General features: G+C 43.3%; 1 protein-coding gene across 1 annotated transcript in view; it reads right to left on the bottom strand.

Moving 5' to 3' along the window:
- LOC124795454 (hemicentin-2-like) overlaps positions 1-26,931 on the bottom strand; it is a 403,018-nt gene that overhangs the window by 125,635 nt on the left and 250,452 nt on the right. Inside the window, exons 3-4 of the mRNA XM_047259480.1 lie at positions 3,512-3,726; positions 360-470 (exon numbers count right to left, since the gene is read on the bottom strand). Of these exons, the coding sequence (XP_047115436.1) occupies positions 360-470; positions 3,512-3,726 (326 nt within the window). The remainder of the gene's footprint in view (positions 1-359; positions 471-3,511; positions 3,727-26,931) is intronic.

Genomic DNA, 26,931 nt, shown 5'->3' with positions numbered 1-26,931 from the left:
GCCTAGACTCGCTGTGGTGCACTATTCGCTGTTGCCTACTGTAGTATAAACGTCTTGAACTTTCTCTCATCACATTGTGGGCGCTTAGATCTAAATATGATCATGTGCAATTTTACAGTCTGGCCTCATAAATTTGGCACCTGGTGAAATCTTGATATTATCACTATACCATTATGTCCTACTGTCTACATTTAACTTACATTCCTCGACCAATCGGAGCTTTTGCTTGGCTAATGGTAAAAGCTCGATAATGTGGTCGTCCTTGAGAGCACCCTATTTAAATCACAGTGTACTATCGAAACCGTTAGCAATTTTGCAGTATATAAGTATTCCTCTTGTACGTATGGGAGGTTTCTTACCACCGTAGACGACGCAGGTGAGGCGTGCTTGCCCTCCTTCTTGGTAAGGACCGGCAACAGGTCCCACCTCCACCCCACGCTCATCGTATATCTTGGGTCGTTGGGGCGGGACTGTGGAAAGAGAAGAAATAAAAACAGTCACCATTAACCTGCAGTTAAGAACAGAACTAAAGTAGCAATCGCGTGGTCGTAACTAATTTAGTGGTACATATCAAACAGTGTAATACTCAACATTTATTTACATATGTTGTGCAAAGTCATTTCTGAGACCTGTGAGAGAGATTTAATCTTTATCAGTAGGCTGTTGGGGATCATATTGTGTTCCAGCCTGTGGTCGATTTTTGTGGACAAATACAGATTACCAAAAAACTTCTGCGTAACGATCACTAATTAAAATAGTTTACTTCGAGATGAATCTCGATTGCGTAGCCTCTTCTCCTAAGACGCTGAAGTGCACTCAGCTTCAACGACTGGGAGCCATACGAGGTGTTGTAGGTCACCATTGTATTTTGAAACTAGTCTTCAACGTTTTATGCTTCAGGGAACGTTGTCTGCCTTGTTGGATGAAGCTGGTAGACCAACTATTGAAATAATTCCATTGTGATCCGTCTCTACAGGACGACGGGTATGTCAGTACCTACAACGTCCCGACATAGCGCCCCACAGCATCACTAATTACCACCCTGGCTCCTAGTGGGACGATGGTAGGATCCTTCTGTCGTTCTCCAGACATCCGTTGCTTACAACCGATCTAAATGACGATTTGTCTGAGATCTTCCCATTGTTATTTCTCATTGATTGTACGTTAGCAAAGCTAATTCAGTTGCATCAGCACGTTTGAAATATGTGCTCTTCAGTGGATATTTGACACATGTAGTTCACTGCACATACCATTTTATGATACAATTTTCTGTAGATGCGTGTTTATCTCAGATATTGTCAGAAATGCTCGCCTTTTTTGGCCACAGCCCAATGCATAGTTCTTTTGTTATTATTAAACCAATTCTAGGTAGGGCCACTGCTTTCCTTGGAAGATGAAGCTTTGTACCATTTTATGTGGAATGTCATTACAGATGATTCGGTATTTATAGTGAAACCCGTAGGCCTAATGGCTACTGTTTATGAGGTTGAGGAAAGGTGGGGCCTTGTTTGAAATGTGAGAGATTCTAACACAGCACTATGGGATTCTGTGTAGTAGTAGACTGATGCTAGTACGTTGTCGTCCGCGAGGTGGCACCCTTCAACATCAATGAGAAGGATTACATGACAGGTTACGTTATTCAGCACTTACATTTCGCAAGTGGTCATCATTATCTGTTCCTCACTGCAAACAATAATGATCGTAAATGAAAAATAGCAATAGTGTAATTCACTAGAATACTGCAAACATTGTACACAAATTCCTCTGTTGTCGTGAGTACGAACGTACATACCAATTTCCAGCTTTCCCCATTGATTCAAATCACTTCTCAGTGGCAGCTAAGTTTAAATATTGCATACCACTTTAGTCTGATACTAAGAAAAAATCACTAATGAATGCATGGTTTCGCGGCGATATGAATTAATAAAATTTTCTTGGGCTTCCAGCCGCGTCAGGTGGTTAAAATCCCACGAGCTTTCGACCGAGCTCTCCCCCGTCATTGTCAAGTGTCGCCGTGGCGGCGTCGTGATATAGCCGCACTGCTGGCTGTGACGTCACTGGTACTCTCTTCCTCGCCCCATACGGTCATGTTTTCCTTCCGCGTCCGTCGCGCCCGTTTTAACATCGCGATAGCCGGGTCCCAGGTTGTGCTGAGCTGCAAACCGCACACAACAACCCACATGCGGTGCAAGGAGGCTAGCCAGAAGTTTTGTCAGTCTATATGTGGGTCACCCAATAGTGTTCACAATGGGACGAAGAGGAGAATCCGGTTTGTGGATTTTTGGTAGTCCATAAAGCGTGGGTGGTCTCTGCGCCTGAGGGAGGAGATTCTTAATAACGCCCTCTTCCAATGTTGACTGTTTTAGAAGCCCTGATGTCTTCCTCATTATTCTTGAATTCGGGTCCCGTGGCAGTTTCCCTTAGGTATCCTCTTCAAGAATCAACTGAATTTTTGCCTCATAGTAAGATTTATTCAGAATGACGGATGCGTTGCCCTTGTCAGCTGGCAGAACCACGATGAGGGGGTCGTTGCGGGGTGCGTGAAGACCATTGCGGTCAGCCCTAGTCCAGTTAGACCTCGGTGGTTTAGATTCTGAAAAGATGCGACACATTTCGTCAGCACTCTCCCTAGACATCTTACGGATTGCTTGTTCAACCCCACTTATAATATCACAGATAGCGATGCTCCGAGGCGCTGGTGCGAAGTTAAGACCTTTCGTAAGCGCCGAAATGGCACCCGCGTCGATCTCTTTCTTCGTCATGTTCATGACAGTTCGTTCCGCTGATTTCCGTTCTGCACCGTATTGTTGTTGAGATAGCCGCGTGAACTTCCCTTTCCGTTTCTCTGTGGTCTTCTTTTGTGATGACACCTGTTGTGCTGTGGTGGGCGCGTTGATACACTACCAATCTACTTGCGAAAGTACCTCTGTTAGTAGCAGATGGATAGCCAGCAGCTGCCTCCTAGTGAAATGTATCCTTTCCCGCAACAGGGCAGAGCTGGCACGACGGTAGATTCTTGTGGCTGCCGAGGTGTTGATGTGAAGGCTCACCAAGGCAAATCGTGGAATCGTGTTCTCGTCTCGACAGCGTAGCAGGAAGGCTAGAGAGCTTAACAGGCTAGCCACCTTAACACGCAGGTTCCCTAGGCATTTAATGCCGCGCCACGTTTCCTCCTCTTAGGGGTACGTCATGTATGAATGCATGGTTTCGCGGCGATATGAATTAATAAAAATTTCTCGGGCTTCCAGCCTCGTCAGGTGGTTAAATCCCCTCGAGCTTTCGACGTAGCTCTCCCCGGTCATTGAAAATGAGCGGGGAGAGCTCTGTCGAAAGCTCGTGGGATTTTAACCACCTGACACGGATGGAAGACCAAGAAAATTTTATTAATAAATCACTAATGTTTCTGACACATGTTTCTGGCACCCTGTGTCTTGGTGACACCACAGGGTTGCGAGTAAGCTTCACATGGGTCGCAGGTGTTCAGTATCTACTTGTAACGTTAGGAGCGTACCGATGACGGTGAGTCGGACCCGCTGTATCCTGGAGGCGGAGCGGCGGAAGTCGACGCGGCAGCGGTAGACGCCCTCGTCGGACTCTGCGACGTCGCTGAGCGACAGCGCCGCCGGCGTCGCCACCGTCCGGAAGAAGCCGCGCTCGCCCAGCAGCTGGGGGTGCTTCCAGTGCGGGCCGGAGGGTCCCTCCCACGACTTGCGCCGCGCGTCGTAGCTGCAACAGGCCAGCCAGACACAAGCGGATCAGGGTGGTGATGGACGTAACGTGCTCGTGTGGACGCACGGCAGGTGGGTCTTTACAGCCCCAACTAAAAGGCTGGCTAAAAGTAGCAGAATGATAAAACTTCAACTACAGTTTTAAAAAATATAAAAATTTCCTAAGTCCCGAAAAACAAGCTTTCACACACACACACACACACACACACACACACACACACAAACTGCAACTTCCTGGTTCTTAGAGACATAAACTTTGTTCCCACTTACCATATTTCAGTAGAGGGAAAATGCAGTAAGTAACGCATACGTCGTAAGGCGATGTGAGGTACAAATGTCAAATGCCAAATTGTATCATTGGTTGGAACTACACGAACCTAATCGATTTCCGTTGTGTTTGGTGAGCCGTGTTGCGACTCGCATTGGTGCCGTTGGTAGATAGGTACTGTGTCATAGGGATAGTGGAGTCTCGTTTTCTTCTTGTGTTTACTGACGCCACTGCGTCAGCTAGAATTGTCTGTCTGCGAGTGGCAGCAGCAGAGGTTCTCAATATCTAGTACAGTGGTACTAACTTTGGAGGGACGTCAAGTTTTTCCTGGTCAGCGAGTTTGGTTCGGATGGAGCAGCAGTTAGGTCCGACAGCGTGAGGACACGTCAGGACAGCTGGCGGCACGCAGGAACTGCCGGATCGGTGGGTTGTAGTTGCGAAGGCGGCAACCTCGTTCTCCACCGAACACAGACGTTTGAGTTGAGCGAACGTTAACCTAGTGGTGAAACCTCACGCCCTTGGTTCGCGCGTTGCTGCTCGCAGGGTCGCTGAGACAAAGAGCAACGGTCCGCCGCGGTGGCCGAGCGGTTCTAGGCGCTTCAGTCCGGAACCGCGCTGCTGCTACGGTCGCAGGTTCGAATCCTGCCTCGGGCATGGATGTGTGTGATGTCCTTATGTTAGTTGGGTTTAAGTAGTTCTACGTTCTAGGGGACTGATGACCTAAGAAGTTAAGTCCCATAGTGCTCAGAGCCATTTGAACAAAGAGTAATGAGTGGAGTGTTTGGAGTTGGCGAAATTAATTAGCCATCCTCCACCTTTTATTATTAATTATTGAATTCCTTGTGTTTATTGTTTAAGTTCAACCAGCGGTTTTTTTCAGCCTAGTGGCCATTAACGCCCAAGTTACTTGCCCTGGAGGTTAGCGTATTTTCGCGGCAGTGTGCCTTTCCTCGACTTGCTGGTGCTTGCCTCATCGTTTACGAAGTTGAGCGACTGTCCCAGGTCGATCCTTGGAGCACTGTCTAAGGCCCACTTCTCTCTTGATGTGATTAGATTGTGATGATCGCCAATAACGCCTTCAGCTGTGAATGCAATTTGCATTCAGAATTTTTAATTAGATATTGTCTCTTGATATGGTTGTCTCTTTCTTATAATATTTATTAAGAATTTGCTATCTAGGTCTTCAACCATCAAATTTGTCTTGAGTAATTACTATTGGGGCCTTCAGCCAACAAGTAATTTGAATTTCTGGTCAATAAGGCGTTCGGCCGAGAATGCAATTTCTCTAAAGAATTTTTAATTAGATACTATCTTAACTGTCAAATTTGATAATTGTTCCTTATTGTCAACCTTACATGCAATTGTTTCAAAATAATGTGTACGTGACATTTTTTTTTCTTTTTAACTGAATAACCAATGGTAACTGAGTAACGCCCCGTTCTCACCGAAATTGCCTTTCCATAAGTCCCACGTCTCGGTTGACTTTTGTTATATCAGAATAATACAATGAAACCCAAAACACTTAAATGATTTACTGACAGCGTTACTGCTTCACATTAGCACTTCAGAATCCATAGCAATTGCACAAGTACAAGGCACTCCAGTCCCCATCTGAGATCGATGAGACAGTATCCTACGTTCCACAAGGTTCCTAGTATGTGCGGTCAGTGGCCACTGGTCACTGGCCACTGGTCACAAGTGCGAGCGAAGGCAGGCATAAGACTGGCTGTACGATGCTGATGCAGTGACCTATATACCGTCCTGGGGATCCGGTGGTACGGCGCGTGTTGGCGCCAGAGGCTGAGTGGATCCCGCGACACCGGCCCTCTCTCTACTGGTAACCTCGAAATGGACTACGCGGCCGATCGGCGAATCTATGCCCGGTCCGAGTGTGTTATCCTTGCAGCTGCGCGGCTGGCCTCACTTTGTGCGAGTTGACGTCCGCAGCTGTTGGCCGGTGACTGAGTAACGGCGGATACCACAGCTGTTGCAGTAAACAATGACGCTATTACGCTTTGGCCTGCGGCACCGAAACTGTTATTTTCGTTTACTATTACTAAAATGAAATTCTGATCTTGTTTATAATAATATGGAAGAATTAAATTTACTATTCAATCACAAAGTGAAAGTTCTCTTTATTGCCAACGTTTAAAAAATAATTGAGATACTAGAAAGAGCCGAAAAGTTTCGCGTGTAATCGGCTCCGCGCCGCAAGAGCGATTGCCGAAATGGTAATTGCCAAACAGATCAGCTGTTCGTTGAGGGGCCGAGCAATTAGGTCGGATAGACTCTAGCCAGCGTCTAAGACAGCTATTCTTTGAGCAGTACCGACTCTAAATGAGATTAGAAAAGTGTAATATCGTATGTGAAATTTTAACAATCTATACTACTGAGTTTGAAACTAAGATAGAATAGTATTTTCACCACTAAGAATGTTTAGCCAGTTGTGTACGTATTAATACACTACAGCGTTGCACACTTTGCACTTTCATCTCACGAAGTGTACATAAAAAAAAAAATCAGGCATCCTTTTAAATATCAGAACTTACTGTTTGGTAAGAAACAGCCACACATTTCTGAGTCATTTTAAAAAATTAAAGTTTTAAGGGACATAGTATTCACGCCTCGAAGGCGTGGCCACCACTTTACGTTTAAAATCAAATATGAACCCCAGGAGCTTCACCATTCCTTCATAATTTTGTTTTCTCCCATTTTCAACACAGGAAAATTTAAAAGAACAGAACGTGAACTGTGAAAAGAAACACAGCACACAGATTTCTCGGTTGAAAAAATGATTCTGATTTATTCACCCTACTTCCAACCTTGCGGTAGTCAGCTGGAATTACCAAATTGCTATTGTAAGGTTGGAGTAGGAAAAAGCACAGTCAAGTCGTTCACAGTCGAAGAACACTAGATGAGACATCTTCATGTCGACGTACTGGTATCAATGGTTATGGTGGATACAGTCACCCTTTAGACTTTACTTTGGCGGATACCGTTCTCTTTTCTAAAGCGGCCAGTGAGAATCTCACCGACTCGATATCAGAAAATTCTTTATTTCCTCGTGCCTAGGAACCAGCGTATTGGAAAAGGCGAAGCTGGTCTGTTGTTTGCATGCTGCTGTCTTGAGCATTTCTGGAGAGAGGTTCAAGGACGGCGGGCAGTCAGTACTGGTACAGACACAAGCGTTTTGGAATGTACCGTTCATCGCACATTATTTAACATGGGACACTGAGGAAGACTAACACTACGTGTTCGCATGCTGATTCAACGACATCGTTAATCGTGAATGGAATGGGTACGGGTTCTTCGAGATAGGATCATGGATAAATGTAATTGTTTTGCCTGGTCGGAATAATCATGTTCTTTTGCTACACCATGTCAACGGTCATGTCCAAAAAATGGCTCTGAGCACTATGGGACTTAACGTCTTAGGTCATCAGTCCCCTAGAACTTAGAACTACTTAAACCTAACTAACCTAAGGACATCACACACATCCATGCCCGAGGCATGATTCGAACCTGCGACCGTAGCGGTCAAGCGGGTCCGGACTGCAGCGCCTAGAACCGCACAGCCACCACGGCCGGCGGTCATGTCCAGATACGCGGTAAGCCTAGCGACCGGTTGCTTGAAACACGCACAGCGCCACCGAATTTCGAACTGTGATAACAGTATTAGGCTACAGGAGACATTCGCTTAGGCCTCTGTGGGGCCTTTGGTAAAAATAGAAGGCACTATGGCAGCTGCGGACCACTGAACCCCATTATGTTTGATATCTTTTCCCTGTCGCGGATGTAAGAAATATTCCATCCAAACCATTAATTCAGTTTATGAAATTCAGTTTATGAAAAAATTCTTGACAGAGAGGCGGCCGCTGGCTTCCGCTGACTCCGGAAGGGAGAAGCTAATATTCGAACTCGATAACAAGACTCGGACGCGCAGCGGCGGTATGTGACTAGCCTCTCGGTTCCAGGGATCTAAGACGTAAGGCAGGAGAATTCCAAGTGTACCAAATATGGAGATCATCACGCATTAACTCCATCTAAGAGTAGTGCTGAGTGCAAATGGAGCTTTAAACAACACTGGCAATTAAAGTTGCTACACCAAGAAGAAATGCAGATCATAAACGGGTATTCATTGGACAAATATATTATACTAGAACTGACATGTGATTACATTTACACGCAATTTGGGTGCATAGATCCTGAGAAAGCAGTACCCAGAACTACCACCTCTGGCCGTAATAATGAACTTGATACGCCTGGGCATTGAGTCAAACAGAGCTTGGATGGCGTGTACAGGTACAGCTGTCCATGCAGCTTCAACACGATACCACATTTCATCAAGAGTAGTGATTGGCCTATTGTGACGAGACAGTGGCCCGGCCACCATTGACCAGACGTTTCCAATTGGTGAGAGATCTCAACAATGTGCTGGCCAGGGCAGCAGTCGTACATTTTCTGTATCCAGAAATGCCCGTACAGGACCTTCAACATGGGGTCGTGCATTATCCTGCTGAAATGTAGGGTTTCGCAGGGATCGAATGAAGGGTAGAGCTACGGGTCGTAATACATCTGAAATGTAACGTCCACTGATAAAAGTGTTGTCAATGGGAACAACAGGTGACCGAGACGTGTAACCAATGGCACCTCATACCATCACGCCGGGTGATACGCTGGTATGGCGATGACGAATACACGCATCCAATGTGCGTTCACCGCGATGTCGCCAAACACGGATGCAACCATCATGATGCTGTAAACAGAACCTGGATTCATCCGAAAAAATGACGTTTTCCCATTCGTGCACCCAGGTATATCGTTGAGTACACCATCACAGGCGCTCCTGTCTGTGATGCAACGTCAAGGGTAACCGCAACCATGGTCTCCGAGCTGATAGTCCATGCTGCTGCAAACGTCGTCGAACTGTTCGTGCAGATGGTTGTTGTCTTGCAAACGTCCCCATCTGTTGACTCAGGCATCGAGACGTGGCTGCACGATCCGTTACAGCCATGCGGATAAGATGCCTGTCATCTCGACTGCTAGTAATACGGGGCCGTTGGGATCCAGCGTGGCGTTCCGTATTACCCTCCTGAATCCACCGATTCCATATTCTACTAACAGTCATTGGATCTCGACCAACGCTAGCAGCAATGTCGCGATAAGATGAACCGCAATCGCGATAGGCTACAATCCGACCTTTTTCAAAGTCGGAAACGTGATGGTTCGCATTTCTCATCACAACAACGTTTCACCAGGCAACGCCGGTCAACTGCTGTTTGTGTATGAGAAATCGGTTGGAAACTTTCCTCATGTCAGCACGTTGTAGGTTCCGCCACCGGCGCCGTGCTCTGAAAAGCTAATCATTTGCATATCACAGCATCTTCATCCTTTCGGTTAAATTTCGCGTCTGTAGCACGTTATCTTCGTGGTGTAGCAACTTTAATGGCCTGTAGTGTAAATATGACCCTCCTGTACTACTGAAGAGAGCGGGACGAGTTACCAGCAGATCACACTGTCTCCTCGACGCTCGTAAGTCTGATTAGGACTAAGTTTATTGCACTAGCATCGGCGAAAGTGGACCGCATGCTGGACTTAGAGAGTGTCGAGTTAGGACACCGTAGTAGGACACTAGTATTCAGGCAAATGTGTCGGGGATACTTCCATATAATATAAGCTTTTATCTGCGCGGTCCTACCGAGTTTTGTTCTGAGCATCACTCAAAGCTTGCTTTCTATCCGAGGTCAGGGAATGAGCAGTTGGCCCACCATCGGTTAACCTTAGCGAAATCCACCGCACGAAGTAATCTATTCTGTCGGCCATACAGCAGTCCTTACTCCCTCGACGACACGACAGCAAGACACCCCCACGGCGATCAAATTTTCCAGCATGTCAGCATGTTAGCTAGTCCTGTCAGAAGGTCGGTGTAACAGATCTGGGACGCTATCGGGTGCAGGTAACACTGTATTTTGACTCCGGTGCAGAACAACACGATATTAAGAAACTGATCATATATCTTTGCAATCATCAGTCTTCTAACTACTTTTTTGTACCCGAAAAATAAAGTTTGAAGAAAGATAAAACGAAGCCGTTCGTACATATAATGATTTAATGGAACTGCATCGTTTACACGAAGCACGATGGTTACAGAATGGATCAAAAGCTGCGGTAGTGATCTGACAGAAATGAGGTCGTAAGTTTCGAAATAATACAGTTCCTGTGACTTTGATTATAGGGTTTCTTGGTGAACATCGCAGACTCAGAACGACTGTAGTATTATTCATTTAGCATGTGTCGGCCACATACTGTCGATATTAACAAGGAATTGCCCCTTGTGGCTGCCTGTCACAACATCCGACAAGGAAAGTGTCACTTTTGCATCACTCAGTTAATTATGCAAGTAGTCAAACCACCTTACATCATAATATACTGTAACTGTTTCACATTTTCCAAAACCGTTTCAGAACCACTTTTACCTTCAACCAAAATGTTATATCTAAATTTTACTGGAGACTGTCGATTAAGAAAAGTAATGTTTTTTTTTGTTTTTTTTTATACACTGTTACCACTCCATTGTTTACTTCTGGTTCTACAATTACATAACGACGCCATAAAATCATTGGGTGATGCGTAAACTGTCGGAGGTAAATGAACTTGGCAGCACATTCTGCACCCAGCTTCGGCTGAAACAGAACTTTTTACATGATACCAGCTACTTTTTCACCTTAGATGATTGTTATCTCAAAACTGTTAATGCACTGCCCTGCTGCCAACTACACTGCGAATTCTATTGAACGTTTCTTCAGTACAAACTACGCACGTCCGGAACTTACCAATGTGAAATCTTCTTAAGGATGCTTTAAATGCATTTAATCAGTAATACACTGACTGTACTGACGCACGTAGGTCCCTATGATGTCCCCTCATTTTCGCTTACCTTTTAACCAACGAAATGTGTCATACTGACATCTTATTACTGCTGTCAATGAAGGACTGTAACGACCGTTTGTATCACACCTTCAGCGATACCGTTTGAATTATTCAGTCATGGTGCTTAATACTGCTGCACGCTGTCTCGTAGAAGTAGCATATAGATCATCGGATGGGAATCGTCAAAGGCTGAGTGAGGCTGATCGTGGATGATGCTGTGACATGTAGAATAATAGAACAGTAGGTAAAAAGTATATAAGCCTAACAGATTCTCAGATAACGTTAAATATATATCCGTCAAAAGTGCAAACTTTATAATAGGAATTTCGTTGTGATTTTGTTTAAAAGATATTTTCTGAGGCTTGGTCAGGTTCTTCTGTCACTATCTCGTAGGCTTTCTCTGTCTAAGCAATTACCATAAAGTGGTCTCACTTTTTTTCTTTGCACTACTTAGAATAATAATATTTACTTCAAAAGGTACAACATTTGTAATTAATATTATCTTTCCTTATCCTAACATAGATTTTTACATGTTTTCGCAGCCTCTTTTAACGGTGAGCAACAAGTTAAATCATGCCTTACTAATACAGTGATACTACGTATTGGCCGCCGTTGCATCAGTCTTGAATGCACATCGCATGGTAAATACAAGAACCTGCATTTATTCTAAATTCATTTTTCCACGTCCGATACTTCCTAAAGAATCACTGCAATGCAAAGCAAATATTGGCATTGAATTACTGAAATTTCTTCTCACAGTCATACGTAACCTTATTAGAAATGAGCCAACAAATGTTGATTGCACGTATTTCCGTCTCAGTTACCGTCATTATGATAATTCCCCTTTCTCTTCTTGCTAGTGACCAAATACAACCAAACCCTAAAATTTAATTCAAGAGAAAAGGGAACTGTACTAGGAATCTTGTAATGCGAGAAGCTCCTGCGAAATGCAGGGTAGATTTAAAAAGAATTGACGTTTGCTGAAAAGGCTGGTACTGACTCATATTCCATACAACTATTTAGCTTATAAGCTGCTGGAAATATCCATTACTCTTCCATCACACTAATAGCGATAAACCTTCGGGGGCAGTATGAACCGTGAAATATCAGAGAGTAATCGATCGAAGGGACCGAAATTTTGGGCGGCCACGTAAATCTTGTTCTAGGAATGGAAGATACTAGACTAGATATAACACTGAGTTAATTTGTATAAAGTAAGAAAATTTAATTCACCCTTGAAAGAGGTGGCTGAAAAAACACTCGTTCGACCGAATTTTGAGTATGACCAATAGAATTGACAGAGATTATTTCGTCAGTGGTACGCGTAGAAATTGTGAGATCATTTCGAACATGCTCAACACATTCCAAGAGATGCGTTGCTCACGTGGACAGATTTACTGTCGATTTTGGAAGCATACGTTTCGAGATGGATCAAACATTATTTTACACCCTCTCATGTACACATACATCTAGGTACATACTTCGCAAGCCACCAAAAGGATCATGACGGTGAGTATCGTTTCCTGTTACAATCATAAATGGTGCGGGGGAAAAAATATCTGTATGATTCTGAACGAGCAGTGACTTTCTTGCTTTCTCTTCGTGGTCCACACGTGAGATATATATTGGTGGTAATAGGACAGTTCTACAGTCCGTCGGAAATGCAAGTTCTCAAAACTTTGTCAATAGCGTTTTTCTAGAAGAACATCTTTTCAATCATAGAACTCCCATTTGAAATCACGCAACCTTTCCGAAATGCTCTCATGTTGATCGAACCGACACGTAACAAATTTAGCAGCATTCAACTCAATTGATTCTATGGATTCATATAATCCCCTTAAATAGTTGCGAAGTACTCAAGAATGGGTCTGCTTTATAGATGGTATACATTTTTGCACAATTCTCCATATAAACCAAAGTCGATCATTCGTAATCCCTAGAATTGGCCATACGTAGGTGTTTAATTTAACGTCACATTGCGGCTAGGTAATTTAATCGACGTCACTACGTCAAGGAGCACACCACTAATGCCGTTTTCGAACATTACATGATTGTTTTTTCTACGCATCTGTATGAACTTACATTTTTCCACATTTAGAGAAATCTGCCATTCATCGTCCAGATAAAAATTCTGTTCAAATAGTCCTGTATCTTCCTACAATCACTCAATGAAGACACACATTTGGAGATTGCAGACCATCCTATCCATCAGATCGTTAATGTATATAAAGAATTCCCTGAGGTACTCCCAACGATACTTTTGTCCCCTATGTGGACTCGCCATCCTGTGTAACGTACTGGTTTACACTACTTGAAAAGTCTCACATACCTGACAACGTGTTCCATATTTCCATATTACTAGATCTTCATTACCTTTAAAATCATTCTCACTAATTTTTCAGTCTCAATTGCACTTTTTTCTTTCACATGACATGCTTCGATCGCTTTGGATCATCTTCAGATCTAAGTAGCTGCGTCAGCATCCTGTCTTGTCTATTCAGAACTTCATATTACACTACCGTCTCCTATGTTTCACAGTGTCAAACGCTTTCCAGAAATTACATATACGGAATCTGTCTGTTGCCGTCAATCGGTAGTTCGCATGGTATCGGGCGAGAATAGCGCATGTTGGCTTTCGCACGAAAGACGCTCTCAAGATCCCTGTTGAGTTGTGGAAAGAATATGTTATCTTTCGGTAAAATTTGTTATGTTCTAACTTAGAATCTGATCTAGAACCCTGCAATAACCTGATTTTAAGGGTATTGATCTGCAGTTTTGCGGGTCCATTAATTTAACCTTCTTATATAAGATATGCCCCTTCGCTTTTTTCAAGTCGACTAGGATTTTCAGCTGATTTTTCAATGATAGGAATGTCTACGATATCCCTAGAGTTCGAAGGCGATCATGATGCGAAAATCAAATGAATGTGTTACGAGAAGTTATTTATGTCACAAACACTTAAAGGGATTCACACTCTTTTTCTTGCTCTCTCTCTTTCTCTCTCTATCTCTCTATCTCTCTCTCTCTCTCTCTCTCTCTCTCCCTGTCTCTCTCTCTCCACAACACACCACCTAGTCCCCGAGCGGAGACAATCCCTCACAGAGTCAGCGCATTAGCGCAAATGACCATGATGTTGAGCGCCATGCAGATGCAGCAACAACAACAACAACGGAGGAGATTCCCGACATGGGCAGGAATCGAACCAGGGCCCCTTCGGTTGGCATTCAGCCTTGCTGACCCCGCAGCTGCCCAGGCGGAGTGAAAGTGTATTGAGGTGCAAGATTGTAGAGATTTAGCAGAGTTATAAGTTTACTGTCGTAAATGATAGCAAAGTATGTGACTGGAGCGTGAAGCACGTCCGCGGCCGCCAACATTCGCTTCCAGAGGGACCCGCTGGCACCAATGGCAGCGGTGCGGTTCCGGCTGTCGCCCGATATTCAGACCATGCCAGCCAGAGCACAGTGTTTGCGGCAGCGCCACGCAGCGCCTCTCGTGAAATGGACGCGCAGTTGTCGATACGGACAAACACTGTGGGTGAAATACCAGTGCTCTTCCATAGTGCAGCAACACTTCTCCGGTAGATCTAGAATTTTTCTTCTATTGTGTCACTGTTGGTAATAATGATTCTTCTGTCACTATCACTAGTAAGCGGAAGTGTAGCCTTCCGTGGCCATTTTCAGACAGACATATATGGAAATTTATTTATGTATGTATGTATATATGTGTGTGAATGTGTGTGTGTGTGTGTGTGTTTTCTACTCCTCCTCAGAAAAAAATGGGTCGACTCCAATCAAACTTGTTACAATATTTATGGTCTGCACAGGAATACTGTGAGGATAAAAACTACCTACCTGCCATTGAGATGGGCGTGACGCTGGGAAGGTCTGGTAACACATGCACTTCCCTGCATAACAGGCGTATTGTATGAGTAGTAATGATACATTCCAAGAGGTATACCTGCAGATGGGCGCTGATGAACAGAGGGAGGACGGAGGAAGAGATGAACAGTAAAGGGGGAGGAGAGGAACAGATTTGGCAATAGGAGATGGACAGAGACAGAGTAGGAAGAAGGAAATGGAGAGATGGAGAGTAGGAGGAGAAAATAGATAAGAGCGGGAGAATGAGATGAAAAGAGGGTGGTGGTACTTGGAGATACACAACAAAGGGAGGAGGGGAGAGGAAGTAGAGGGATGCATATATACAGCGAGGGACCTGAAGAAAAGGAGGGAGAATGTCAGAGAGGTGGGGGAGGAGAGTATGTCCAGAGACAACAGGAGGACCGGAGATAAGAGAACGAGGACGAGACGGTAAGAGGGGAATGGAGGAGATGGACAGAAAGAGGGTTGGGGAGGGGATGGACGAGAGGGGGAGATGTACAGACAGAGGGAGAGAGATTCTGAGAGAGACATGGGATGTAGGATACAGACAGAGAGAGCGAGTGGAGCGGGAGAATAGGAGGCAGGTGGATGTGGTGAATGGTAGTGTGGAGGTACAAAGCAATAAGATGGAGGAGGATATGGACAGAAATAGGGTCGAGGAGGAGACTGTAGTGTTGCCAGTTAGCCAACACTACGCACACTAATTGAGAGAGGAGGCCGAAATGCCCGCGTTAAGCTCACGCAGGCTGGCGTGAGGTCTGAAACAGGATACGGAATGAATGCTATAAAGAAAAGTACGTAGCTGCTGGAATACTTAACTTTAATCCATCATTTGTATACATCGTTCTTGACGGTACGCTATAAATAATAGCAACTGTTAATGGCGCCTTGCTAGGTCGTAGCCATTGACTTAGCTGAAGGCTATTCTAACTATCTTCTCTGCAAATAATCGAGGCTTCGTCAGTGTTGAATCGCTAGCTAAGTCGTCCGTACAACTGGGAGAGTGCTAGTAAGTCTCTCTAGACCGGCCGTGTGGCGGCGCTCGGTCTGCAATCACTGATAGTGGCGACACGCGGGTCCGTCGTATACTAACGGACCGCGGCCGATTTAAAAGCTACCACCTAGCAAGTGTGGTGTCTGGCGGTGACACCACAGAGAGAACGTCAATAATCCGCTATATATAAAACGACGCACCACGAAAGAATTATCCGAATGAGACGGAAATTGGTAATAGTGATTCATATGTGCAGATAAACAAATGATTACCGTTTCCGAAAATATTTATTCAATAGAAAGAGCTTCACAAATTGAGAAAGTCAAAAACACGTTGGTCCTCCTCTGGCCCTTACGCAAGCAGTTACTCGGCTCTGCATTCATTGGTGACCTTGCTTGCAAAGATGAGGTGAGGCATTGAACATCATCGACATACTATTGTGCTGTTAAGTGTGCCGCGGATGACAACAAAGGAGATCCTGCTATGAAATGAAATGACACCCCAGAGCATAACTTCTTTTTGTTGCACTGTTTGACGGGCGGTATTCAGGTTGATATCTCACCACTATCCGAGACATCTCTAGACACTTAGATCCTGGTCATCATGGATCCATTCGAAGATTGATTCATCACTGAAGCCATTTCTACTCCAGTCAATGAGATTCCAGGTCAAAGACGTGTCTGGAGGCGTCCTGGAGATCGGTGGGCTACCAACCTGACAGTTGCCCACCATAAATCCTGACAACCAGTAGTGAGAGATGCCATTTCTTTTCATACCAGGATCACTTATGTTTTCATCCGCAACAGCCTTATAGCACGGGGGTACTTCGACGGTATTCTAACACCCCGTTCTGAGAACGTTCATGGAGAACTATCCTGGGATTACACTTCAGCAAGATATCGGCCACCCGGACACGGCGAGTGTTTCTATTACTTGTCTTCGTGCATGTCAAACTCTGCCTTGGCCAGCAAGGTCGAGATGTTTCTGCAGCTGAGGAAGTTTGGAGCAACACTAGCAGAGCCCTCAGACCATCTCGGGATACGGACAATATAACGCGCAAATTGAATAGAATTTGGCACCTTAACCCTCAGAAAGACATCCAACAATCCTGTCAAGCAATACCAAGCCGAATAACTGCTTGGATAAGTGCAGGGGTGAACAAACGCGTTGTTGGCTTGCTCAGTTGAATAGATTATCCAATTATTCTGAAGTCATAATGATATTGGAAACCATCGTTGTGCGCAGCGATCGTAGACTTTAGACAATGTAGGAAAGAAAAAGAAATGAGCGCGAATCCATCGTTATATTACAGCAGACTTAGATTTCAACTATTATATAGTCATTTTCAGTGCTAAAAATTACTAAAAAGTTGAATCAAGAGCCAATATATGATTGTTAACAACGTATCGTAAGTGCAAATACAAGTACCACATAGAAGGATAAAATATAACTTCCTGTAACATTAGTCAAAAATGTCACGTAGTAAACAATATTGGTTGATGTAGAGCATACAGGAGTCTAATATGAACTGAAGCCGTTGCTTAAATGGTTGAACAAGAACTGAACAGAAAGAAAATGTGACCTCACAGACGAATGGTTCCCTCTACTAAGGCACCGGTAAATAGTTAACCGGGAGACTATAAAATACTTAAAAGTTTTAAAAATTTACTGACAACAAAACCAGAAGTAAAGATTAATACATAGGAAACAAATTACATTTGTGAAGCCAGTAGTACAATCCACTCAATAACAGAATTATCAGAAACAGAAATATTCAGACACCTGGGATTAACTGGGGCCATGGTTATATTGAAACGTGCGTACTCACTGGGCTAATGTGAGTCAAGGAAGCAGCTAAGGAATAAGATAACCACACTTAGTGTGCAGTAAGTTAAAAGAGTATCAATAAGATGTATAATGTACCGGCTTGAAAAGCCAAACAACTCATGGACACGATATGTCCTATTGATATGCACCTTCTTATGGATACAGCAGAAAGACCGGTAATACATTAATCAAACAGTGGCATCTTTTTGTGGGCTACAGATTAATACTGTGTCAGTTTCTATGAATGATAAATGTGTTCCATAGTGAGACACAGGAACCCCTAAATGAGCTAAAACAATAACAAAGAAAATTACAAAACCGTACTTGAATATCGACCTGTTACTTGGCCAAAAATGGTGAGTTGGACATTCAGTTGCGTCTTTTTACCCCTATCCTTTTATAAGATTCTCCTAAAAAAGTTCACCAAGTTCGCCAGGATTCGCACACAGAGCAGTCGACATCAGGGGATCTCTTATTCTCTTATGACGAAAAATCTTAACTTCCTCCAACAGGTCCATAAACCATCCCTTCCTGCGCCGTGCAACAACTTTACAACAAACAATATAGAACAGCATGTCCGTTCTGGATCAGGTGAGTGGCAAATACTTTTCTAGTCCATCCCTCCATTCGAGCGCTACATTCTGCCCTCCAGTTTGTCCGATTTAACACGCTTCAGAATCGGTACACGGTATTTTGTGTACTCTCGGTTCATGTAACACATTTTTCTTATCTATCTATTAGCCAATATCAAAGCTAAATTATTATTAGTTGAAACAGAAATGGTACTGTAATACTTCATGAAAACTGATGCCTTTTTGTGCTAAAGACCCATTGTACGACAGTGAAATGTACCAGTTCTTACTGTCTTCATCCCCCTGGTTCTAAATCTACCCGTAGTCCTCTATTATTGTTATAGTTCTGAACAATTCTTTTGTAAATATTAAGTACATAATTAGCAGCGTGATTATTCGTTTTTCCGGTACAGGTAATAGCGTCAGAAATCTAATTCGAGCTCTTTTTGAGAAAGCGGTAATATGAAAAACCCTTTAAAAGCCAAATGAAGGAACGCCTTTTTGTACTGCGGCGGGTGCTTTGACTTATAAAGAGTAAATTACGAATAAATGACCGGTCTTCTGACTGGTCTGATGCGACACGACACAGAAGTCTCCCCTGTGCCAATCGTTTCACCTCAGAGCAGCAATCACGACCACAACTATATGCTGGATGTATTCGAATCTCTTTCTTCCTCTACAGTTTTGACTCCCTACAGTTGGCTGCACTACAGTACTCCCTTGATGTCTTAGTGGATGTCCTGTTTCCTGTTCTTTAGTCTTGTCAGTGTTTTTCAAGTACTCTTTTCCTCGCCGAATCGCGGGGGAGCTGCCACGTTTCTTTACTTATCAGTACCTCTAATTTTCAACCTTCTTCTGGCGCACCACATGTCAGTCCCTTCGATTCCCATCTGTTCCGGTTTTCCCACAGTCCATTTCACTACCATAAAATGCAGTGTTCAAACGGCACATTCTCAGAAACTTCTTCCTGAAGCTGAGGTCTGTGTTTGATACTAGTAGACTATTCTTGGCAGGAACGCCATTTTTCCAAAGTTTGCCTTTTATGTCCACCTTGCTCCATCCATCATGGTTTACTTCGCTGCCTAGCTGAAGGAATTCAATAACTTCTTCTGCTTCGTAATCCACATTCTCATGTTGAGTTTTTCGTTATACTCATTTCTGTCACTTCTCATTGGTTTCATCTCTCTTCGACTTACTCTCAGTCGATATACTGTATTCGTTAGACTGTTCAATCTATTCAACAAATCCTGTACTTGAAACTTCCTGGCGGATTAAACTTGTGCGTGAGTGACACTCGAAGTAGGGATCTTTGACTTTCGCGGACAGGTACAACGTAGAACTGCTTCTTTGGTGTTCTTACCTTTCCTGAAGGCAGGTCAGCTAACAGATCTACAATTTCTTTTCCGTTATTCTGTTTCGTATTCTTGTCAGAAACTTTGATGCATGAGCTGAGTTCTCGATAATTCTCGCACTAGTTTTCGGAATCGTCTGGATGCTGGTTCTCCGAAAGACTGATGGTATATCGCCATTCTCATATTTTCTACATACCTACGTGAATCGTCATTTTGTCGCCACTTCCCCCAATGATTTTAAAAAAATTCGATGGAATGTTATGTATCACTTCTGCCTTATTTGATCTTATGTCATCCGATGCCCTCTTAAATTTTGACTCTAATACTGGATCCCCTGTCTCCGTATCGACACCTCTTGCTGCCCCTTTCCCTCTTATAGAGGCCTTCAGCGTAAGCTTTCCCCCTACCCTCTCTCTCCCCTGTATTTAACAGTGTCATTTCATTTGCGCTCATAATGTTACCGCCCCTGCTTTTAATTCCACCGAAAGCTGCGTTGACTTTCCGATATGGTGAGTGAGTCCTTCCAACAATCAATTGTTTTTCTGTTTCTTCGCATTTTTCATGCAGCCGTTTCAACTTAGCTGCCCTGCACTTCCTGTTCATTTCGTTCCTATGTGACTTGTAATTCTGTTTCCTTGAATTTTCCTTCACAATTCTTTACTTCCTTCTTTCATCGATCAACAGACGTATTTCTTCTGTTTTCCATCAACAGAAGTACTTCTTCTGTTTTCCAAGGTATGTTCGCACTTATCTTCCATGTACCTACGTTTTTCTCTCCAACTTCTTTTATTGCTCATCTTAGAGATGTTACTTCCTCTTCAACTGAACTGCTTACTGAGCTATTAATTATCACAATTTCAATAGCCACAGAGAACTGCAAGCGCATTTCTTCATTGATTAGTATTTCCGTATCCCACTTTTTTGCATACTGATTCATCCTGTTAATTAAACTTCAGTCAACTCTTCATCATTACCAAATTGCGATCTGAGTCTATATCTGCACCTGAGCACGCCTTATAATTCATATTTCATTTCGGAAGCTCTTTCTGGCCATGATGTACTGTATCTCCCGGTCTCTTCCAAGTATAGCTGCTCCTCTTCTGATTCTTGAAAAAAGTATTTGCTAATACCACCTAAAATTTGCGCAGAACTCAATTAGTCTTTCTCTCTCCCAGTTGCATGTGGCTACTAGATTTTCAGCTCATTTTACTTACTGAATTAGCCGCTCAGTATTCTCGTGTACTTCCTCTGTCATTTCACTCTTTGTTTTTGTGTTAGCATGTGTAATTGAGTTAATATTGTCGGTGTTGGTGTGCTGTAGATTCTGGTGGGAACGATCCTATCACAGAACAGCTGACAGTAACACTCTATTCGTAGCTAACTCTACTCCTGTAATATCCCTGTCTGCTGCTGTTGATATTACGCTGTACTCACATAACCAAAAATCCTTATCTACTTTCCATTTCAACTCACTAACGTTCAATATATCTAGACTAAGCCTTAGCATTTCCTTTTCCAGGTTTTCTAGCGAACGCCCCTTGGTAGTCGCCTCTCGAGTCATTAGTTGGAATCGTTTGCCAATGGAGAGATTATCATGAAATTTCCTCTTTTATAGGCCACATGCTCTATCGATACACATTATGTGTCTTTAATGAAGAGATTTTCATTTCCCTCTGAATAATCAATGCCTATTCGTCCGCCTTTTAGGGGCAGTTTCTCACCCTAAGGGGAAGAGAGTGCCGTGAATCTCTGTCCACATCTCCGCCCTCTTTGACAGGATCGTTGGCCAAACGAGGGTGACTTCTTATGTTGGTAATCTTCTGAAGCCATAGCTGATGATCTTTATTCGGAACTGAAGCAATGGCGAGGATCTAACCCGGGACGAACGACGTATCGGTTGTCAGTCAAAGATACTAACCGAAGACCATATTTTAGAAATATGTTCTAGTAAGAGTTTTATGTTCGACAGTGCATGTTTGCCGCTGGCTTTTTGTTTTTGACTGTGGTTAATGCCATAGATGGGTTAAGGTATACTGTATGACAGGATGTACTGCACGCGCAATCAAAGTTGACACTCGGCGTGGTCGGTGGCTGATGGGAGCGACTGAAAAGGCATTTCCCGTTTACAGCCGCTCCCATCAGTCAGCGCTCCGAGTGTCAACTTTGTTTGCGCGTTTAATACATGTACATAGCTGTCAGTAAGTGAAGTATTGCGATGTATTGATTTGTTTCCTTATTTGGTAGCACTCGATTATGGGATAACATAGTCGCAAAGAATGTTGTGCTAGATGTATCAAACGTTTGACAACTGCCACGTAGCATTCTCTGTGCTGATTCGTGAGATACTTGTTGTATGACTTCACTACACATAAAATTCGTTGCACATCGCATTTCAGAAACCTTATGACTCCATTCCCTCAAACCTTGTCGAATATAATGACGGACCTGGGATTTCAATCTCAACTTAATATCTTCGTAAAATGTGTACTTTTGATAATATAAGAAGGGTTTTGCATAATGGAATAAAATCTGACCAAGGAGACGGTCGGCCCTGTTCTCTTTAATGAAGCCTTGCAAAAAATTATGAGGAAACTCACGCAAGTACCTGCTGGGCCTCTCCAAAAAAAAGAAACTTAAGGCTGTAGAGTGTGCAAATGACACAGATATTGGAAAAAGTGAAGCAGAGGTTAAACAGTTATTTGTGGAGCTCGTATAAAAAAAATCCAAACGCTGTTGTAAAAGTAAACGATCAGAATTCAAATACATGACAGTTCAAAGGTGCAGAGATGAACAAGACAACCAGTCACATGTACAAGTAGGCAAAAGTAGATTCGAACTCCCTTAATAGTTCAAACTTTTGGGCACTATGTTAGTTGAACAAAATGAGAGACAGAAGGTAAAGTGAGACAGCAAAGTGCTAATAGAACCTTCTCCGCCACACAAAACTGACAAGTAAAACTAAAATGAAGATATATTACACAATCACCTGTCCAGTTCTAAACTAACGAGCACTTTAACTAAAATGGAAGAACACTAGTTAGAAGTATTAGAATACAATCTGTATAGGAAATCTTTGGCCCATACCATGAAGATGAATCGCAAACCTGGGAGAGAAGAGAAACACATGTATCACAACAAGTAGTATTAATGCGCATAATTAATTCAACGAGACTTCACTGAACAGCCCCTCGGATGAGAATGAAAAGAGGATCAGATAGTAAAGTACTGTAATGATCACATTAGCAACGTACTGTGATTTTATGCGTGACCACTTATCACGTCGTCAGAGCAACCGAGCTCTGCAGATTCCAGGAGTATACTGAACACACTAACTCCACTTTGTGGAGATATACACGACGACGTACGACAACTTTTCCCTAAATATGACCCATTATTTTCTAGGAAATTTCGTTGTAATACGTTCACATTATTTTTAATATGTCCAGTCTTTAGCAACGAAAGAAATTCGAGTCACGCTTTAATCAAAAACTTCGACAGCTTGCAACCAACTCCACAGAAAAAGCTTTCTATTATTGCTGCTCCCATTGTGCAAACGCAGGCGCGACCCGGTCGTATGCAGTAGAAGAGAGCTGCTGGTAGCGCATCAGAAAATTAATCAATTTCTGGATCCGAAGGTGCTTATTTCTATGCACAGTGACATATGCACGTTTTAGTTAACTACCCATACTCTTCCAGTCTTTTCGTGTGATCTCAGCATAACAGTATAGGTTGCAACACAGATACTCACTCCAAACTTTTAAGCGATTTGACGTGTAACCGTCCACACAGCGTATGAGCACTCTGCTCACTACACGAAACCCCTTTCAAACTGTATTTGCTGTCCTGGTATTTCTAGTCAGTAATAGATAGTGACACCGATATATATATATATATATATATATATATATATATATATATATATATATATATATATTGCGAAAAACTTTCCTTTATTTCCGGTTTCGTTCCGATAACTACCACGGTGAATGTCTAAGGCTGCGTACAACGCAGATAACAGGGATATAATTTTATACGAGGGTTGCCCAGAAAATAATGCACCGCATTATTTTCTCAGCCGAAAAGAATACTACGAATGCGAAACTTTGCGTTGTAACTGAAACATTCATATTTCTTTACGTACTACACGAACATGTTCAAAAATGTTCAAATGTGTGTGAAATCATATGGGACTTAACTGCTAAGGTGATCAGTCCCTATGCTTACAAACTACTTAACCTAAATTATCCTAAGGACAAACCCATGCTCGAGGGAGGACTCGAACCTCCGCCGGGACACGAATGTGTAATAAACAATGGAGAGTCCTATTTAAAAAACCGCAGTTGATATCCGTTTGACCGTCGACAGCGCCAGCTAGAGGGCCAACCGTAGCGCCATCTGGTTTCAACCTTCAAGCTAGACAAGTGACGTTCTTTGTAGTTTATTCGTTTGACGCTTATTTCGTGAGATATTTGGCCTGGACACCATCAATGGGCCACATGGCAAGGACTGGTGACGGGTATCACGGGTTTCACAACGGTAATCTCTTTAGAAAATGACAAGGTTCCTGTCACCGACTTTCCGAGCAAGCACTATGAAGGGAAGTGCATGTAGAGCACATTGGGAGTCGGGTGGTCAGAGAAAGGCCATTACTCACTGTGGCACAACATAAAGCCCCACTTTTTCATTGGACCAAAGAACACAAAAACTGGACAGTAGCTGATTGAGTTAAGTGGAGACGTAAAGCGTCACCCAACGAGTGGATTCTCCGTCTGCCCATAAGGCGTGAGGCGTGGAGTGCACCAGCGACTCATCAGGCATGTAACCTGTAGTGTGTGGAGACTGTAGTTGTGACTGAAGGTGATAATGTTTTAGGGGTAGCACTCGCCCGCGACTTTTGCGCGCTCGTCCAGTTTACTACAGACATGAAATAATAAACAAATGTTTGCTGCTAAACAAGTGCTGCAAGTAAAGCAAGTGTTTCCCTTTTTGCTACGTCTTCATCATGAGTATGCTGTGGACTTTAGACGGCAATAATCGATTTCGCACATCTGTTCGATTACGTTCTGGGTTTGACAACGGCTTTTGCGTCCTATCGCACTTCGGCTTGTTGCTAAATGTATCATAATCTCACATGAAATGGGAACTATATGGAACAGTGAGTGAAACGTAGCAATAATCACCTCCGTCATGTGGTTGCTATACGAGATCGTTAATTATTACCTTCAAATGGTAACAGTATACCTGAATAATCTCAAAAAGGGTTAAAATGGCTCTAAGCACTATGGGACTTAACATCGGAGGTCATCAGCCCCTAGACTTAGAACTACTTAAACGTAACTAACCTAAGGGCATCACACATATCCATGCCCGAGGCAGGATTCGAACCTACGACCGTAACAGCAGCGTGGCTACAGACTGAAGTTCCTAGAACCGCTCGGCCACAGCGGCCGGCTCTGAAGATTATTATCGCCATTTCCTTGTGCGAATTTACATCATTATCAAGGCTACAGTATTAATAACTAATGTTTTGATGGCACGCTTAGTTTATCAAAATACACTCCAAAAAACAATTTATGTACAGTAATGAAATTACAGGAATACATTTATCTAGGTAACATATTTAAGTGATTAACGCTGCAAGAACTTTACTTAACTAAGCCTATTTACACCCAACACTGCTATACTGATAAACGCTAAGGCCGAAATGATTATAGTAATATAAAATAGACAGGTTTCAACAGCCGAACTGTTGATCTATCATTCAGTCATAGTGTTGTTCAGTGCATCGTCTTCAGTCGGCAACAGAAGTATGTGGACGTATACCCGTTTCGCCCTGTGTAACGGGCTTCCAGTCATCACCGGAGATGCAGATGGTACGAACACTTACAGTGTGCTACCCGAGCAAGTGTATCTACACAGTTGGAGATTAGATGTGGAAATTTGACCATTTTAAGTTCATTCCCGAAACTCTGTTTGATATATACACTTCCGCTCCTGCCGTCGACAACTTTTACACTTCGCAACAGATGTCCAAAGACATTACATATCAACATTGTTCCTCATAAAAATCAGAGGTTTGTCGACATCGACAGCTGTTAATTAGGACCGTCCCGATACTGAAAATGTTTCCTGTGGCTACAAGACTTCTCGTTGTTTATTCTACTTCCGACGCATGGCACATCATCTCCGCGGCGTAGCATGTCAACACAAACTGACATATTTCAGGCGATGGAAATGCGGCAGTGGTATCGTTCCCAAGTCCGTCACATGCCTGCTGTGTATTCATTAAATTTTTAATGAAAAAAAAGATAGTATGGCATTGTTGGCCGGGAGGCTCCATTCGGGGAAGCTCGGCCGCCGTATTGCAAGTCCTTTTTGTAGCGTTGGATGGATGAACGATAGAGTGAAAGTAAATATAATACACCTTATTCTCTAGTATAATGATCATATCCGTCCTTGCTAACGCATGAAAGCATTATATGAACAGGTCTTATGTAATGCGGAGAGCTAGAAAGCGTTTTGAATTTTACACAGGGGACTACAAAAAGTATTTACTATTGTAGTAAAATAATCATTTGTGAGAACATAAACCTTTCGGCGGTACTTGAATTTGAATCCGTAGATGTGTAATAGAGTTGAAACCCATTTGCCACTTGTCTGGCTGACTCACTTCATGAGAAGCTAATTTTCGGCACTTGATGAAAATGATTAATATACCCAATTAAAAGGGTATCGGTAATAACAGCAACAGATGTGGTTATCATCTCTCGAACCCCTTATTCTTCCAGTAATTACATGTATTCACTATAGAGGCACTCTATGACAAATTATAATTATTAATAAAGGATTGTAATTTATGCCAAGCAGCCGAATTTTTCTGGTTACAGAGACACTCCGGTGTGCAGTCGGGCCTTACACCGTTGGACAAGCGACGCCTTGGCACCCAGCCCGCCCCTGCCGGCAGCTGGGCTCTTTTCCTCTTTCACAGGGACTAGTCAGTTACGCCGTGAATTTTCTGGGACGAGGTGATCAGGACAGCGCTCACAGCTTGGCGCTATGGCTGCGGTAGTGACTGAAAGACGTCCTCCTCTAGTTTGCGATCGTGATGTGGCGGTTACGTTTGAAATTATATGGGCAGGAGAACGCCGCAGCATAGCGGTATCTCGCCAGTCGTCTACCGGATAGCCCAGCTTTCTTTCTTTGTAAAGATGCTAGGCCGTTATTCCGACTTTTCTATTAACGAGGGGCATTTTCGGCGGAGACTTCTCTCATGTCATTGGCTAACAATAGACCACGAGATTTGATTGACCTATACTAGCCTATGTGCACTCTCTCTTCAAGTGGATGTGAACGGAGTGGTTAAGGAAAGCTTGTAGTTAATT

The sequence above is a fragment of the Schistocerca piceifrons genome, chromosome 4, assembly GCF_021461385.2.
Source record: "Schistocerca piceifrons isolate TAMUIC-IGC-003096 chromosome 4, iqSchPice1.1, whole genome shotgun sequence".
NCBI lineage: Eukaryota > Metazoa > Arthropoda > Insecta > Orthoptera > Acrididae > Schistocerca > Schistocerca piceifrons.
The sequence above is the reverse complement of the archived record's forward strand: the minus strand, read 5'-3'. Positions and strand labels throughout refer to the sequence as shown.